Genomic DNA, 17,256 nt, shown 5'->3' on the forward strand with positions numbered 1-17,256 from the left:
TGTGTTTCGGGCTCAGCCTTTACCGAAATCTTACAATCTGGTACAGACTATTCGATGAGGGTATCGTCAGATCAACTCACCTTGCTTGAACCTAGCAGATCGCCATGCTTCTTTGCAATGTCCGATGTGATGTGATTGATTTGTATAACATTCTCAATACCTCACTAAAGCGACCGTGCCAGAACTGACACTAAAGCGACCGTGTACAAGCTAATACAACGACTATATCCATAATTTCCTTCCTAAATCATGCTTATTCATGTAAACACTCGATAGTGTTGTTGATAAATTGCTTGATTATCTCAACTACGTAAGAGTGTACAGAATCGGTAGAGCCTCGAAGTGCCAAAAAGCAAACGCTAACCCAATTGGGCTGTGCATAGGGTGTGGCCGCCAACTGCTGCCAGTTGTGGTATGACACTGCCTGCCAACAGTTCATTCCGTAACTCTCAGATCATCGGCAATTCCACTCGTTCCTTATCGTTGATAGACAATTTCCTGTAATCAATGTCCTCCAGCAATGGGTCGTTCCATAGTCCGCATTCTCTCCTTGATCTCGTCCTTTCTCTCTCGGCGAAGCTTTCTGGCGTATTTCACGCCAAAACCATGTTGGAAGACTTCCGAGATCTCTTCGAGGGTCAAACCAGAGACTTCAGGGTAGAAAAGGATGATGAGAATCCAACCAATACCACAAATCGCAGCGTAGAAGCCAAAGGCACCGGAAGGAGTCATGCCTTTCATCATGGACAGGAAGGTCGATGAGACAATGATGTTTGAACCCCAACAGCTGCAGGTCAACCACATGGTTCCCATGGCGCGAACTTCCATGGGGAAGAAATCGGTACTCATCCAGGCTGTGTTGCCGACAGAGACACCGTAGAAGAAAACGAACCAGATGATGAAGACCAAGACGACGATGGCCGGGGTGGAGACTTTAGTCTCTTCCAGAGCGAGCGTGTGCGTGTTGATCGGAATGAACGAGAATGCAATGGCCACGGCCATCAGGCCGGCTGCCATGCCCCAGACTGTCGATATCAGGACGCGGCGACGGCCAAGAGGATCCACGCAGGCCATATTGACACCTGTCATGACCCAGTTCACTAGCGAGGACGACGTTAGCAATATATCCATAAGGTGTATGGCACATGAAGGGATTATCCAGAGCGAAAAAGAGAAGGTTCAAGAGGGGAGAACTTACCACCAGCAACCACGAGGCCGACGGCGACCGGGTTTGCAAAGCCGACCAGGGCGAAAAGTGTCGAGGAGTAGTACATCAAGGTGTTGAACCCGCTCATTTGTGAGATAACCATAAGACCGCAGGCGCAGACCAGGGCACGGAAGTTGGCTGGGTTGGTGTGGAGTTGTTTGATCTTGGCCCAGCGCGATTGATCCTCGTTGAGTTCTTTGGCTTCTTCACAAGCCGCAGCGATCAGAGCAGTTTTGGCTCGGATCTGTTCGGGAGTGGCGCCCTTGTAGATTTTGGCCAGAACAGCCTCACCTTGAGCAATCTTTCCGTTGTAGATGAGTTGACGGGGTGACTCCTACGACATATCGTTAGTGGTGTTGCACATGATTTGATAGGTTTCAAGACACTTACTGGGCAGAATGGCAACAAGCAACCCAGAAGGATAGCGGGAACTGCGCCGAGGCCGACCATGTATCGCCAACCGTGTGGGACGTGGGCGAAAGCGGCTCCAATACCTAGCGTTGCATGTCAGAATACGTGACGCGTAATAGAGACGCAACACTAACCGTAGCTTACAACTTGCCCTCCAGTAATGGACATGTTGTTGAGACCAATGAGCCGGCCACGAACTTTGGTGGGGGCGATCTCTGCGATGTAGAGTGGCACGACCATTGCCGCGGAACCGACTCCAAAGCCAACAACTAGCCGACCGACAGCCATTTGGGCAATGCTATAGGCACTTGCCTGCAGAATGGCTCCGAGGGTGAACAGAGCGCAGCCGACATAGATGGCGATTTTGCGACCAAACTGTGATAGATCAGCCAGTGTCATTTCGATGTTCAAGGGATCGGCCTTACCTGATCTGCAGTCAAACCAGCAATGATTGCACCAATAAAGGCACCTCCGGAGCAGAGAGAAGTGATCAATTCCTTCTCGTTGGACGAGACTGGCCGATTGTTCAAGTCGTCGTTCAGATACACCAGAACGGCCGAGATAATGCCAGTGTCGTAGCCGAACAATGACCCTGCAATCGATGCTGTTGCTGCCACGAGCCAGACGAACCAAGATGTGCCGAGGTCATCGATGGTGTTTCTGCCCATTTCGTCGTCATTGATCTCCAGGTGCGTGGAGTCTGGGAACACGGTTGCCAGGTTTGCTTTCTCGAAACTCTGGCGAATAGAGCCGCGTCTGGAACCTGGTTGATCAACGGAATGGCGTCGGTCAAAGGACGCTCTCGTGACACTCTCCGGACCCAAACTTGCGCGTGGTTGCCGATGTGCCTCGAGGTGTTCGAACTTCTGGTTTTTCTCCTCGAGACCTTGCTCGAGGGCCACATGATCGCGGTTGGCCATGGCTTGAGTAAAGAAAGGAGAGGTACTCAGGTAGGCTGGGAATCTTCTGAACGAAGATGTGTGGGAGGATTAGGAAAGTCAAGTCTTTTCTCTCAAAGATGAGGAGCTGTTGCGACGGAGACTGGAAGCAGTGCAGAGGAATTAAGGCAGATTATATAGACAGAACCGAGCGTGGCCTGGATCGACGGCTAGAGATATTGTAGATTTTCGGCGATGGTCATTTGTCGGAAGGTGATGAAATCGAACGTCAATGTGTGTTTGAGGGGGTATCGGGACCAACTAGACCCCCTCCTTCAAAGATGCCAGCATAGTCTCGTGTCAGGAAACTTCTGCGGAGATGGCAGGAGCATGCGGGTCAAGTGTAACGTAGAATCCGGGGGTGCCCAGTGCGAAACTGGAGGCGAGCGCCGGCGAAACAACAAAAGTTGCACAGAGAGGTAGGCGAATAGATACCTAGATAAGCTCCAAAAAAACCCTCGACGCGTCTTATTCCCTGCACGGCAGATGGGCTTGGCGTGGCCAAGGGTCTTGTGAGTTCTGTGAGGGGTTGGCTTCGACTCTGGGGCGATTCGACGAAAGTGGCACATTGGGGAGAATTTGGCGAATTGGGAAAGACTTTCCGGGGCAAACGATGAGCAACGGAAATACTGGCGCCCATCGAGGACGTCATCAATGCAGATGATTGCCACAATTGCGATTGATTGTTCTGGCACAGACTGTCTGCGGACCTCGGAGCAGTATTGACATTTGCGGTTGCCTGTCAACGGTAATGCCCAGTGGAAAATTGTCCATAGTACAGAGTGGATGAATGTCCAAGAAAGAGGTAGCAATCTCGAGGCTGGTAGCCGTCTTTAGCCAGCAGTATTACGATAGCGACGGTGATGAAAGGGTTGAATCAGTCAATATCATCAATTCTCAGAAGCCATGACAAAAATCTATCTCAAGAACGCCAGTATAAGGAGGTCATTAACAACCATGTCTTCTTTCATGCCTCGTCGCCACTCTTTCTCATCCAGACTTTCAAAGGCATCGGTCCGGGCGATAGATTGAAATTCTCCCGTCTCGTAGGCTCCCACTCTGGGTGCGGAAGGGCAAACTCATACCGGTGCAGTAGCGAGGCAAGTAATACCATCTGCTCGAGGTAGCTGATATTGCGGCCAATGCAGCCTCGGGCACCCGCGGAGAAGGCAATAAAAAACGGCTGCAACTCTTTCCCTTCCTCACCCAACCATCTTTCTGGGTTGTACACTTCGGGATCTGGAAAGACGCTGGCATCTCGATGCGCAACATATGCGGACACCGAGACAGTGGTGTCACCAGCGATATAGTCTCCGAGAATAGGAGCACCCTCGGAAGGTGTGCGACGAGGTAGTCCAAAAGTGGTGGGAGGAAGCAGTCGCATGCTTTCATCGAGACAAGCTCGCAGGAATGGTAGTTGCTTCAACTTGTCATAAGGAGCTACTATCTCGTCATCCTCGAGTGTCTCGTCGAGCTCTTCCCGTAACCTCTTTAGGTGCTGGGGGTGCTTGAGCAGTAGGTACATGGCATTATTCATGGCGATCGCCGTGGTGTCGGACCCAGCGTTCATCATGATGCTGACTTCTGCAACCATTTCCCCCCATTCGAGGTTGTTTGGAGAACCCGATTTGTCGTGCAAGATTGCGGTAAAGAAGTCGTCAAGCTTCTCGCCAGCTTGATATCTCTTGAACCGCTTCGTAGCTCTGTTACGAACAACGCCATCCCAACCTTCATTCAATTTCCACTTACGACGGTAAGTGGGTGACACCAACTTGCTCAACTTGGCCGAGGTCTGAAACCAACTGTAGGACCATACCAGGTTCGATTGAACCCAAGCTGTTGCATGCAGACACTCTCTGAAGTGCACTTTCTTGATGGTACCGTCGACTGCTTCCGAATCGACCAAGTCGTCTCCACGGTCGAGGAAACCAAGATCTTCGCTGAGGCCGATGTTGGCAATGGCACAAACGGTGAACAGATTCGACCACATCCGGTAGTCGATTGTCTGATCCTGTTCGGCTGGGCACTCTCCTTGCTTGAGAGGTGACGTGCATCGGGCGTCAAAGGCTCGAATCAAACGTGCTGTCATATCGACCACTTTGTGCTCCCAGTTCTCCAGATTCTTGATCGCATAGGCGCTGGACAACATCTTCCTTTTGCGAGCATGGTCAGGCTTGTCGATGACATCGGCCAGATGATAATGTGAGCCTGCCAACTCCTTGTACATCACATCTTTGCCGCATTTTGTGTTATGACCATATATGTCCTTGATGGCCTCCTTGGTTCCGAAAGAAAGAGCATTGGGCCCGATGCGAACGACGGGATGCTTTTCGTGAGCCTTCAATAAAGCGTGAGACCGAAAGCCTTTGTGCGCTTCGTAGATAAATGGAGCATCCGAGAAACCGGACAGAAGTGTCAAGTTTGGATATTTCCGAAGTCCTTTGGGATCACGGAAATACTCGACCGCAGGAATGATAACAAAGTAGCTGAACGCAAAAGCAAGTGCCAAAAGGGAGAATGTGAAGCCCAACATGTTGGACGTTTAAGCTCGAACAACTGAAGAACACTTTGGGTAGGGTTAAGCAGGGGAGATGTTGTAGCTTGAATATAACGCAAGGAGTAACAAAGACCAACGGCGCCATCGAGATCAACAATCTGACCGTCTCTAAGGCATACATGCCCTGCACATGCTGCCCAGAGACTAAAGCCGACATGGTGGCATGCTCAGCATCCATGCAGCAGGTTATGCAGGTGTTCGCCGGATGATGAACACGAACACGAACGCCTGGACCAGATCTGGAAGAATCTAGCTTTAGGGGTCAGACTCAGATATTCAGCCCAAAGAGGCAGAAATGGCGGCTGACTGCCTGTTACGACGAGACAGGAAAGCATTCGCCGGCTACATGCTTGATATACTTCGGCGACATCGGCGAGGAGAGAAATCTCGCTTGCAGCTTGACGTTTCCGCCACTTCTTTTCGTAGGACCCTTCTCGGCGAGCATGCAGCGGCTGATCCTCGAGCCATCTGTTTCCGGCATGCTGCATTTCGGTGCTCGGCAGGCAATGCCCTCTGCTGGTGGCACGCATCTCCGTCCAGCTTCCAGAAGGATGTGCTTGCCGTAGTCGAGTCTTTGAGGTGACTTCGTCGGGCGTTGGTAGTCTGAACACGAAAAGACTATGGACTGTGGTTATGGCAAATCCCCGACATGGAGTGTGCACGCCTATTGACTGCCCCACAGACCCCTGATGGCCATAGTTCAAGCTGGAGATCATTAAAAGCAGCAGTATCGATTATGAGTCCAGATTGCCGTGCGATCAACCCTCTACAACAATTGCAATCGCAAGTCATTGTCGATGGCTTCGTTCTCAAGGATAGCTGCGGCAATTCCTGTTCCAGTCCAACAACTGGTCTCAAGTCCAACATACGACGATCTCCTGGTACTCGTACTCCTATTCGTTGGAGGACTGGCTTATGCTACTCGTGGCATTTTCTGGGACAAGCCAGATCCATATCACTACAAATGGTTTGAGAGGCCGCAAGCAGCGGTTGCCAGTTTGGCCGCTGCCAAATCAACGCGCAACATCGCGCAGAAGCTGGCCGAAACGGGGAACCAAGCAGTCATATTCTGGGGATCTCAATCTGGAACTGCTGAAGGATTTGCACACCGGTTGGCCAGGGACTGTCACGCTCGCCTCAAGCTAGATGTGTTGGTAGCTGATATCTCAGAGTACGACCACCACACCATCGCCGAACTCTCTCAATCTCAATATGCTATCTTCATCATGTCAACGTATGGCGAAGGTGATCCAAGCGACAACTCGACCAGCTTCCTTAGCTGGCTCAAGTCTAAACCTGAGGAGTCCCTGCAGAACCTCAGATTCGCTGCGTTCGGGTGCGGGAACAGCAACTACAAACACTACAATGCAGTCATCGACACAGTCGTGACGTCCTTACAGGGTTTCGGAGCGAAGTTGGTTCTACCTGTTGGCAAGGCAGACGAAGCGAAAGCGACCACGGACGAAGACTTTCTGGAATGGAAGACGACCTTATTCGCTGGGCTTTGCACGCAGCTAGGTCTTACGGAGCGTGAGGCTGAATACGAAACAAGCATAAAGATCGTCATGGACGAATCCATTGACACCAGCGGAGTGTTCCTCGGCGAACCATTTGGAACGAAGTCAACTGCATCTACGTCTGGCTCTTCTACGATCGTGCCGCTACCAATTTGCGCGGCTCGAGAACTTCTTCAAAGCGCGTCTATGACACGCAGCTGTCTGCATCTCGAAGTTGATCTGTCTGACCACCCGGAAATCAAGTACAAGACGGGAGATCATCTGGCCGTGCGTCCCATAAATCCTACGCTGGAAGTCAGTTCCCTCATCGATGTTCTTGGCCTCTCAGGACGCGAAAACATTCCTCTCATGATCGAGTCTGTCCATCCAGACTCTGACAGACTAAATCTGCCCTCTCCGACGACCACTTCCGCGTTGTTCCAGCACTACCTCGAGATCTGTGCTCCTGTATCCCGAGAAAGCGTACTGTCACTTGCTCAATTCGCTTCGACCTCCACCGCGAAAGCATACCTCCTCAGCCTGGCATCCGACAAGAACGTCTTCGCCAGCTTTCTTGCAGAGCACCACCTCACACTCGCCCGACTCCTCAAGCACGTACAGACCTTGGACCCTACCACAATATGGACGGATCTGCCCCTATCCTTTGTCATTGAGAGTCTCCGACCCATGACACCGCGATACTACTCGATCGCCAGCTCGTCAATAATCTCACCGCGCCGTGCCGCCATCACCATCGCCAACAACCCTCGCTTCCTCCTCAAGGATGACACCGTCTCCATTCCCGGCCTCGCAAGCACATACCTGTCCTCGTTCGCTACGTCCAACGCACAATCGTATCCGCCAATCATCAATCCAGCGATCACCACTACTTCAATACCCTACCTGCACGCCTCGATCCGCCGCTCGACCTTCAAACTTCCAGCATCGCCAGATAAACCAATAATTCTGATCGCGGCTGGCACAGGGATCGCCCCGTTCCGAGCCTTCCTCCATGAACGCGCCCGTCTGGCATCGCTGCACGGCCAGAACAAGCCCGTAGGTCGGACGATCCTGTTCTTCGGGTGTCGTCATCCGAATATTGATCTGCTTTACAAGGAGGAGCTTCAGCAGCTGCAGGCCGCATTGGGAAATAAGCTGGACATCGTGTACGCTTTCTCTCGCGTTGACGGCGCTAAGAAGACCTACGTGCAGGATCGGGTGGAGGAGAGGCAGGACGACATAGTCGATCTCCTCCTCGAGGAAGATGCTGCTTTGTATCTTTGCGGTTCCGCCGCCATGGCAAGAGAGGTGGGCAGTCGTGTTGGCGAGGCCCTGAAGAAGGCCAAGCTTTATGACGAAGAGGGCTTGAAGAAGTGGAGGGAGGAACGGAAGCGGGCGAAGAGATGGCAGGAGGATGTCTGGGGCTGATATCGTACAGGTTCCCACTGAGGTCATTCCGGTATAGTCAACCATCCAGCGAGAATTGCATAGATATAGACATAGAATTGAAGCTGCATCCTTCGCATGATATTTATGCAGCGATACTGTACAGTCATTCTTTCGTATACGACCTGTATCATGAAACTTGACCCCAAGCCTCCCTCAATGTCTGCCTTAAATTTCCTGCAGGCCAGGCGTTCCCCGTCTCCAACTCGTCCAACATTCCAAGCAAAGCCTGCTGTTCAAGCGGATCCTCAAACCGGTCTCCACACATGGCGACCCCCAAGAATGCCGTGACCTTTGCAGGCGGACATTTGCGATTACTCTCGGCGATGCCACATAGACGTAACACCGCGCTTTTCAGTTCCGTAGTCAATTTGCGCATTCTGGCGAGATACCCCGGCCCCAGTTTGGGCGCAGTCGGGTCATAGACAGCGAGAAGGATGCGCGCGAGCTCCACGTGTTGCACACCAGCGACGTGGCAGTCGGCCATGTAGCAGATTTGGGGGAACACTTCGCCCTTGGCGCGATCTGGATCGCGGAAGTAGATAGGCTCAAAGCTGGCGGGCAGGACTTCGCTCCACATTTGTTCGTACTGTTTCAGGCTGAGCCATCGCTCCTTGGATATTGAGGACGACTCGTGCTGCCGCGAAGAGTGGTTCGTAGAGTTTCCGTAGCAGAATTCAAGCACGTCCGCGCAGAAGATGATGAGCCGGTCAGCCCAGACGGCGTCTTCTGCGGGCGAGAAGCTCCGGAAGGCCTCGCACCGTGACAGCGCTAGGTTGAATGCTCGCTGTTTCAGGAAAGCACTGTGGATCTCCTGCCGGAAGGCCACCCAGAACGCAGCCTGGCATAGTCCATCAGCACGCCACGTCGAAGGATCCGATGCACTGGTGGACGATTGCATCGCCTGGGGAGATCTCATCGTATCGATTTGATCTGCCGATCCCACCTTCGGACCCGTGATCACTGGGGAGCTGTGCGGGACAAGTGGCACGGAGGGTATCTGGGCGTCGATGAAGACGTTCATGACACGTAGAAAGAGTTCACTGTCACGATCCTCCTCTCGCAAAGGAGCGTCAATCTCTTCGTAGAAACGCAATATGATGACTGCAGCCAGTAGGCTAGCATCGTGCGTCTGCTCCGGGCTCATACTCCGTTTGAGCAGGTCTTTGATGCATTCGCTATGGTAGTGCAGGGCGGTTTCGTCGTTGAGATCCGGCACGACTTCGCCGTCGTAGAAGTAGACATGGTCAGCACTGGACTTTTGTACACTAGTCAAGTGCCGCGCGGACGCTGCCATAATGGCGTTCTTTAATGGCGGACACCAACGTGCACGATGGGGTACAATGCCGGCGAAATGCCTTTCAGGATCACAGATATCGAACCAACATCCCAGTACGTCGATGAAATATCTCAACAGCACCACTTCCAGTTTGGATTCTGTGGATTGAAAGGTCAGGTTGGATGGAGACTTGACGAGGCTGCCGGCGAAGGAGGTCCCGATGGCGCTTGAGCTGGGAGATGATATGATTTGAGAACCCCAGAAGAGCCCACCTTGAGACTGAGGTGTCTCTTTAGATACGCGGCGATTTGCCGTGGGTGATTGCCATAGTATGTCTCCTCCAAAACCCGTGCTGTGGGTGGAAAGTGGTCCAGCAGTGTCGAATGAAGCCGCCGAGACATGGGTGAACTCGGCCGGGGGCCCATCATCGTGTAAATCTTCGGGATCCATCGTGGATTCGACCTGAAAGCTAGCCTGTTGAGCAGCATGTTCAGATGTTGGTTGAGGCTGAAAGTCCTCATTTGAACCATCAGAACCTGAGATATCGTCCACCTCCGTTCGAGGCTCGGTTATTGGGTTTGGTTCAGAGACCCATTCTTGCTGTTGCTGTTGCTCTTGCTCTTCATCTATGTCACCTCCATATTCGTCTTGGGCATAGACGGCTGCTACCTCTGCAGTTTCGTCGATGTATCTCAAATTTGCTATAACGTGAGTCAGAACATCAAATCCAGGCATGCAAAGTGTCTGGGCAAGCCACCGAATGATTCATCCGGCTGCAGCCAGGTCTGACTGGCAGGGAAGCCTTTCGTGTCATATCGCGCACTAGAGCCGTGCCTGAACTTGATGCGGCCGGCTGCTCGAATGCACGTTTCGCCATTCTTTTCGCATCTTGTGCAGACAGACGTAATGTAATCGCCTGGACTGGGTTCAGATATTGCTACGCAGGAGTGCTCGAAACTCACACTTGAGGTGTTGTCTTGTGCTGAAGTGTTAAACGTCAGGTGATGGTTTTGGAGAATGTAAGACTCATCTGCAATTGTCACAAGGAGCAGTCCGACGCTTGCGTTTGCCACGACCTTCTGGTGCCCCAGTCTCGGATCGTTGTGTACGATCGTCTTCGTCCTCCACGTCAGTTACTGTATTCACACTTGCTGTTCCCAAGGTCTTCCTCATTTTCTGGGCTGGACAGGAATGGACGTTCGCCGAAACAAAATTGGGTTGATAGTGTCGAAGACGAGGGTCGAAAGGTTCGGCGGGAGTTGCCCACTATTTGTGTGCGTTTCCCCCTCACCTCGAGGCTGTCTGCGTCTGCGAGCTATTGGTGACTTATGGGGCTCCCTCCTCCACAAACACAAAGCCTTTCCCCGCTTTGTGCTGGTGCTACTTAGTGATGCTCATGACCGCTGATCGGCACAGTCCAAGTAAAAGAAGGCAATCCCCTCCGGCCCGAGGACCAGTTGACGTTTAGCGATTGGCGGGTGTGGTTAGGCGAGAGTTATTCGGCCACAGGAAGTCATCATGGGTCACGTGTATAACTTGTGGAAGCGGTGGAGCGTGTTTTCATCTGGTTTTTATCACCGCCCGTAACTTACCGAGCAAAGGGGATTGAATAGGGCTTCCCGTTCGCTCAGCCGTACTTAAGCCATATGCCGATACGTTAGTAGTTGGGTGGGTGACCACCAGCGAATCCGTATTGTTGATTGTTTTTGCCTTTTCGAACGTCTACGATATGCAAAGAGATATTCGAACTTTGAGTAGTTTTGTATGAATTTAAAGCCCATGTGCGACCATCTGCGGCCACCTGGTCGCAGTTGCCCTGCATATGGTACGCGCCCTGCTGTGGTGTGATTGGGTCTAAAACGTAGCGTGCGAGGCGAACCTGCCCTGCGCGCAACGTCTTTCACTCATAGACATGAGCCTCCAAGTCTCCGATTGCTAGGACTACATCGTGCAAGTTTGACAAAAGACACCTGACACCAGGAAATCCACTATCAAGTGAGACCAAGTTCCATCCTTCACCCCTAACAGTTTATCCTACGAACAGTATGGTGCTCAAACCATTTCTATCAAGCAGCGAATTCCTTCGTTTTCGCATCACAATATTCGAAGAACTCGGCAGCGAGCCCAGTCCCACCTTCCTTCTTCGACTTTAAGCTGGCCAAATGGTCCTTCTTCGGCGTCTTGTTCCACCGCCCCCAAGGGATGATGAACTTGTTTCCGTCACCACTCTTTACATCAGGACTGATTCCAGCCCAGAGCTCAGTGTAAGCACCCATCTTTGGTGGGTAAAAGAATGGTGCCATCATAGCCCTCATCAGCCACGGAGTCCCGTTCCAGGCTGGGGTCCTTAATGTCCCTGGGCTCTGCACAACAGCGACAATCCCATCCTTGGCGCATCTCCGGTCAAACTCGGACGCCAAGAACCAGTTACCGGCCTTGGAGGCACTGTAGTTGCGGTTCATGTCATTAGAGTGCTTGCCGGGTTCAAGCTCGGGGAATGAAACGCCACCTGGAGGACCGGCCATATCGATGATCCCGGAAGACGTGAACACAACGCGGACACTGTTCTTGGGTGCGGACTTTGCAGTCTGTGCAAAGATCGGAAGTAGAAGTTTTGTCAGGAGGTAAGGACCCAGGCAGTTGGTGCCTATGTGTATCTCGTGACCTTGACTCGTGACGCTACCTGGAGGTTGGCGACTGAGACCTGCATTGTTGAAGAGAACGTCGAGGCGGGATTCTCTGGCCAGAAAGTCGGAGACGCAGGGCGCAATGGTGGATAGATTACCCAAGTCGATCGTCAGGGAACTGAGCTGTCCTGGTGTAGACCCTGCCGTCTTGGCTGCTTCTGCCTTGATTTCTTCAACGGCCGTTGCGATTTTTGCAGGAGAGCGGCCAGCCACGTAGACATGGCCGCCTTTGGAATAGAGAATCTTCACAAGCTCCAATCCAACACCAGAATTCCCACCAGTGACAATGAAGACTTTGCCGGCGAGGGAAGGGGTTTGCGCCTCAGTGAAATGAGGGCTGGGAGGGAAAAGTTGCGTCCAGGCTCCCATAACGAAGGTGAATTAATTGCTTGGGAAGTTTGAGGGCGAAGGACAAATCCAGCTAGCCAGTACACAGCCTTGTATACAAAACGCGGTCGTCCGCCGCTCCGGACGAAGCGAGTTAAATCTGTCAGAATTTAGTCTATTACTTATTCAAGTTAGATTCGTCGGTGTCCGGCACGACGGGGGACGCTAGTTCGGCAAAATAGCCGAAGTTTGGAATCCATTTCAATGCCAGGCATCAAACTTGAGTCGGTCATGGCAAGATGGTGTGGTGAAGAATACAAAGTAAGCGAAAGAATCAGGTGTTGAAGATTGTACGGAGAAATGTGGTGGAAGTGCGATTAACCTTCTAATTCTGGGCTGGGAAGCGAGCAGGGACCGAGGAAGGGTTTACAGTAAACGAATAGACAGCAGAATGCTACATATGCATATCTGTAGTGGTCTGATTATGGATATAAAGCCTTGCCCTAAACCCTGTTCGACTCATCTCAAGCCACAGGCACACGACTGAAGCTAGGCTCATGATCAAAACCGAAGCTGTTCTGTAGGCCATCTCATCTCGACGTTTGGGACAGTAGATATACCTGTCAATCTTTATCTGCAGGGAATATCAAGTCAAGTGTGATTCGTTCGGATGCTGGCCTGTTGGTCCTGCTATTGAATACAGAGTGACCGTGATGTCTCCATTCGGAGGATGCACCTCTGCTCATTTGCCAATCCTAGCACCATGATAACCCCTTTCCACACTCCTATGCTGAAATCAGCCCGAAACAATTCCAACCAACTGCTCAAAGTATTGATAGAGCCTGCCATTTGGTTTTGTGAAACAGCTCGCCCGTACACTAACTCATACCAAACTCCATTTGTGCTGATCAAGCGTTCCGTCATATAATCTCATCATTCATCATGCGCTCGCCAACTCCAAAGATCACATCCTTAGCCGCCTCGAGCGCTTTTGTAGCCTGTGCCGATGCCGCCTGCGAACCAACGCCTGAACCTGCACCGTCAACGTACCCGTCAGTGAGTCCCAAGCTCATTCCGATGACTCTGTAGATTGCAATAACAAGCCTGCTCAAAGTCCCGAACAATCCCGGCGCCAGTGTATCCATATGACTCCACCGCAATAGCATCGTAGGCAAGACAAATGGAAATTCTGGCTCAGGCTGTGCAGGCCAGACATATCGCTCGGCGTACAGTGGATGGCCATAGATTTCGCACATTGTGCACTCTAAAAAGTACCACACCCAGACAGTCATGGTAAGCCAGCCTAACCATGTCGGCCGTGGTAGCACTTGACCTTGATCTTTGCGTCGCGGGTAGAACAGTAAAGGAATTGGCAGGGTGAAAGTTGAGTACGTCATAGGCAGCCAAGAGTTGGTGTCGGCTTTGCCTTGAAGTAGATGTTGATGGCCACTTGTGCCACAAACAGTGCAAAGTTGGAGTGGACCATTCGTGGGTGCTTGCGCTGGAGCGACCTCGTTCGATTCTGGTGTGAGGGAGACCTTCTGTTCCAGCCGTGAGATCCCTTTCCGTGCTTCATGAAGATTCATCATGAGTCTCTCCATTCGTGAGGCGAGGTGTCCAATAAACGCAACCTCAGCACTGGTGGTATCTCCTTCGCCTCCCAGTGGAAACTGCCTCTGTTGCAGAGCTGCATCCTCCGCACCAGTCTTGATCAGACTAGTCAAATCAGCAGTGATATCTGCGGCATCTGTGAGAAGATCCTCGAAGGACTGAATAGTGGCATCACCTAGATTGAGTGTATCGTCTCGGACATCGGTGATGTCCCTCAATATCAACCGTTTTTGCTTCGCCTGATTTAGGACATTGGTAAGCGCACTGGGTGGTTGGACAAGACGAGCGTCTATGGGTGAATCAAGTTCTTCTTCCTCACCCGGTTCTAGTACGACCTGTGGCTGACTAGCAGGCCTAGGTTGTTCTCTTTCGTGGGACTGGTCATCTGCTGGAATGATATCGTTCGTCAACTCTTCGGTGACTTCTTCGATAGTCATTGGGATAGAATTAGAGACCATCACACCTGAGTTGGGAGCAGGTGTATCGATCCATGCACCGGCATTGACGTGTGGAGTTTGTAGGTGCTTCGGACCCTTTCGTGCGGCCTTTACCGTCTTGACCGTATCGGGCAGTATGGTATCAGTCCAAGCACCTGTCACCTTGGGCGTTTCCATGATTTTGTTTGGTGCAGCTGACAGTCCCTTGTCAGCACCCGTGGGCGGAGACAATGGAACGTCATCATCATCTGCCTCATACGCCGCAAGGATGTCACCCTGCACTGAATACTCCTCGATCTCTCCCCTTGGCTCCTGGGATGGAGGACTTGCTTTTGGAGTCGTGCTTGCAGCACGAGCAAGCCTTTGGAGATGATCTAGTGATTTGTGGGATTCAGGGTTTGGTCTGTCGCCAGACTTTGATTTTTCGCTTGTGGTGCTAGAAGATATGTACACAACCACTGGTGTGTCGGGAATCGCTTGTCCTTGCCCATGGTCGTGAGAATTGTCGTCCTCTGAATGGTTGGGGACCGCATCTTGTTTGGCGTGTCTGCGCTGCTCCTCCGGGCTAAATGACCTAGACGTCTTACGAACTAAGGCATTGGGATCCTTCTCACGGATCTTGTCCAGCCTGTTGGCCGTCACGGCTTGCTTTGCCAGGTTTTCTATTTCTCTCTCCCTTATTGAGTCGTTCAGGTTGGGCCGACTTCGGACTGGGGGACTTTCTGAGACTTGGAATGAAAGACCCGTAAAGTCATTCTCCCATCGGCGTATCCTGTCGATAGATCTTTGCTTTTGGACAGATGATGCCAAAGCCTCCCGCGGAGGCGTATCCTGAGGCGTTGAGCTCGTCTCCACAGACGGCATAGGTACATCTGCTGCAGCCGCTGCCCAGTCGACCTGGGAGCTGTTCGCGTCAACGGTTTCTTGCTTCTTTTCGGCGCGCTTTTTCGCCGCTTCTTGACGCCACCTCGCGAGAAAGGACCGTGTTGCTTGCTGTCTGTCGCTGCTTTGTGGCGTGGCGCCCAGAAGAGGTTCCGATGCCGCGGAAGTAGCGCTTTCTGTAAGCTCGCCTTCCGTTTGCTGACGAAGCTGTGAGCCCGACGAAGCGTCATCACCCTGCAGGTGGTCGTTTGTGCGAGAAAAGGCCATTGCCTTCGGGTCTGGGGCATACGGTTCTGATTCAGCAGGGGATTGAGCCTTCTGCCGGCCTGCTTTGCTGAATGCTACCAATTTCTCTCTCGCGCGCAACTCAGGTGGTGTGTCGCTGCCATCATCGTCTTCCGGTATGTCCTCCTTCGCGGCATTTTTTGTTGCGCGGCTGAATGCTTTGAGCTTCTTCTGCGGTGTAGCATCGGCACTGGTATCCGAAAGAGCCTTGGACAATCCATTTGCTTTCGCTGCATTGACATTGATGTTCTGGAACGTGATCGGGCCACGGTTTACAATGTCTGAAATTCCATTTCGTCTATACTCGCCATCGAGACCATTTGGCTCTGATCTGGGACTGGCCTGGAAGTCGATAACTCTCTGGCTCTGCCGTAGTCTTGCGAGTCTTTGCCGGTCCTTGAAACGATCGACCACATGCGGCGTAAGTTTCGCAGCAAGCACGCGATCACTCATCTCGTTACGTACAAAATCCAGAGTTGGTGGTTCTGAAATGCTTTCGAAGTGATCGCCGATCAGAGATTCATTATCGGCATCAGTCGTGGGCTGAACTGGTGTTGATGAAGTTGTGAGGTCTTCCGCCCCGGGCGACTGTTGATCAACAGGCGTGGGATTGGCATTCACCTCTGTGCCCAGAGCGTCACCTTCTTCGTTTTCCAACTCTTCGTCGCTGTCCACCTCTCTTTCCGTAGCAGCAAGATCTTCCTCATCCGCTATCCTTTGGTATACGTCTGTCAGACCATGCGGGGGGCTCGAGAACTCTTCGGTAGGAGTCGTGAGAGAAGGACCATGCCCGGAATGTGGTGGAGTTGTCTGCCCGTTGCTGCGACGCGGGCTGAGGCTTTTCTTATTTATCAGAGTTGGCGCAGGTTGCAATAGCTTGCTCGTCCGAGAGTTGGTGTATTCGGAGAGGGACGAGCGGTGCGTTTTATTCCCAAGATCTTTACTCGCCCCGAGTGCTTTGCTGATGCCGACGGCGCGTCGAGGTCTCACTGGCCTGGGCTTCTGTGGGCTGGGCGTGGGAATACGCGAGTCATCAATGATACTGTCAGTGAAGAAGTCTTCACTCGGGAGGTTCTTGAGCGACGGCGCAAGGGAATCATGGCGCGGGTTGGCTATGAGCGGACTGTTTTCTTTGTTTCGAGACGCCATGTCGCGTCGAGTCGCATTCGTGGAATGCTTGGTCGTTGCATGTTACCGCATCAGGTATGAGGGCAAGATAGAGCCTAATGTTATACGCGATTGATCTTCACGGCGGTATACTCGAAGGACTGAGAGACTTTCGAGGTCATTATGATATACAAGACGGCCGCTGTGGAACAACCCAAATAATGAGATCAGCGTCTTCCTGCGTGAAGATCTGGCGCGCTGCCCTTATGGTGGCGCCGGGACGTGTCACGTGGCGATAAAGCAGCATGGCATCATGATTGAAGAACACCCTGCAGAAGATGATCATGGTAAACTCGCCTGCCGTACGGAGTAAGTTTGTGAATTCATTACCTGAATGCTCTGCCTGACCCGACAGTCAACGTAACTTATATGATTGCAACCGGTGCATTAGGTTGGCCGCACTTCGTGAGAAAATTGCATTTCAGCCCAGGCATAGAACCTCCGAGGAGAGCATCTCGCCGCCTGGATATTTTGATGTATATGATGAGTTCAACACATTATTAACGAACTTGTGGTCCAAGCTGGG

The 17,256-nt window shown here is 52.1% G+C and overlaps 6 protein-coding genes across 6 annotated transcripts; 1 reads left to right on the forward strand and 5 right to left on the reverse strand.

The window, feature by feature from the left end:
* Positions 1 to 159: 159 nt before the first annotated feature.
* Positions 160 to 2,985, reverse strand: EDD37DRAFT_616955 (MFS transporter). Its single transcript, XM_062815701.1, has 5 exons — positions 2,044 to 2,985; positions 1,753 to 1,993; positions 1,598 to 1,701; positions 1,199 to 1,541; positions 160 to 1,100 (listed from the first exon to the last, which is right to left on the reverse strand). The coding sequence occupies exons 1-5, from the start codon at positions 2,536 to 2,538 to the stop codon at positions 505 to 507; spliced, it is 1,779 nt and encodes a 592-aa protein (XP_062675327.1). The 5' UTR covers positions 2,539 to 2,985; the 3' UTR covers positions 160 to 504.
* A 283-nt stretch (positions 2,986 to 3,268) lies between these two features.
* Positions 3,269 to 5,433, reverse strand: EDD37DRAFT_616957 (cytochrome P450 monooxygenase). The gene has a single exon (XM_062815702.1). It carries the CDS (start codon positions 5,087 to 5,089, stop codon positions 3,524 to 3,526), a length of 1,566 nt encoding a protein of 521 aa, XP_062675328.1. The 5' UTR covers positions 5,090 to 5,433; the 3' UTR covers positions 3,269 to 3,523.
* A 43-nt stretch (positions 5,434 to 5,476) lies between these two features.
* EDD37DRAFT_671245 (NADPH-ferrihemo protein reductase) lies at positions 5,477 to 8,111 on the forward strand. The gene has a single exon (XM_062819400.1). It carries the CDS (start codon positions 5,911 to 5,913, stop codon positions 8,035 to 8,037), a length of 2,127 nt encoding a protein of 708 aa, XP_062675329.1. The 5' UTR covers positions 5,477 to 5,910; the 3' UTR covers positions 8,038 to 8,111.
* EDD37DRAFT_51122 (uncharacterized protein) lies at positions 8,112 to 10,247 on the reverse strand. The gene has a single exon (XM_062813612.1). The coding sequence runs from the start codon at positions 10,067 to 10,069 to the stop codon at positions 8,186 to 8,188; it is 1,884 nt and encodes a 627-aa protein (XP_062675330.1). The 5' UTR covers positions 10,070 to 10,247; the 3' UTR covers positions 8,112 to 8,185.
* Positions 10,248 to 11,078: 831 nt separating this feature from the next.
* On the reverse strand, positions 11,079 to 12,459 carry EDD37DRAFT_616964 (uncharacterized protein). Its single transcript, XM_062815703.1, has one exon. The coding sequence runs from the start codon at positions 12,388 to 12,390 to the stop codon at positions 11,401 to 11,403; it is 990 nt and encodes a 329-aa protein (XP_062675331.1). The 5' UTR covers positions 12,391 to 12,459; the 3' UTR covers positions 11,079 to 11,400.
* Positions 12,460 to 12,790: 331 nt separating this feature from the next.
* Positions 12,791 to 17,036, reverse strand: EDD37DRAFT_616965 (uncharacterized protein). Its single transcript, XM_062815704.1, has one exon. The coding sequence runs from the start codon at positions 16,710 to 16,712 to the stop codon at positions 13,269 to 13,271; it is 3,444 nt and encodes a 1,147-aa protein (XP_062675332.1). The 5' UTR covers positions 16,713 to 17,036; the 3' UTR covers positions 12,791 to 13,268.
* Between the last annotated feature and the right edge of the window lie 220 nt (positions 17,037 to 17,256).

Source organism: Exophiala viscosa (genome assembly GCF_022695815.1).
Source record: "Exophiala viscosa unplaced genomic scaffold EDD37scaffold_1, whole genome shotgun sequence".
Taxonomy (NCBI): Eukaryota; Fungi; Ascomycota; class Eurotiomycetes; order Chaetothyriales; family Herpotrichiellaceae; genus Exophiala; species Exophiala viscosa.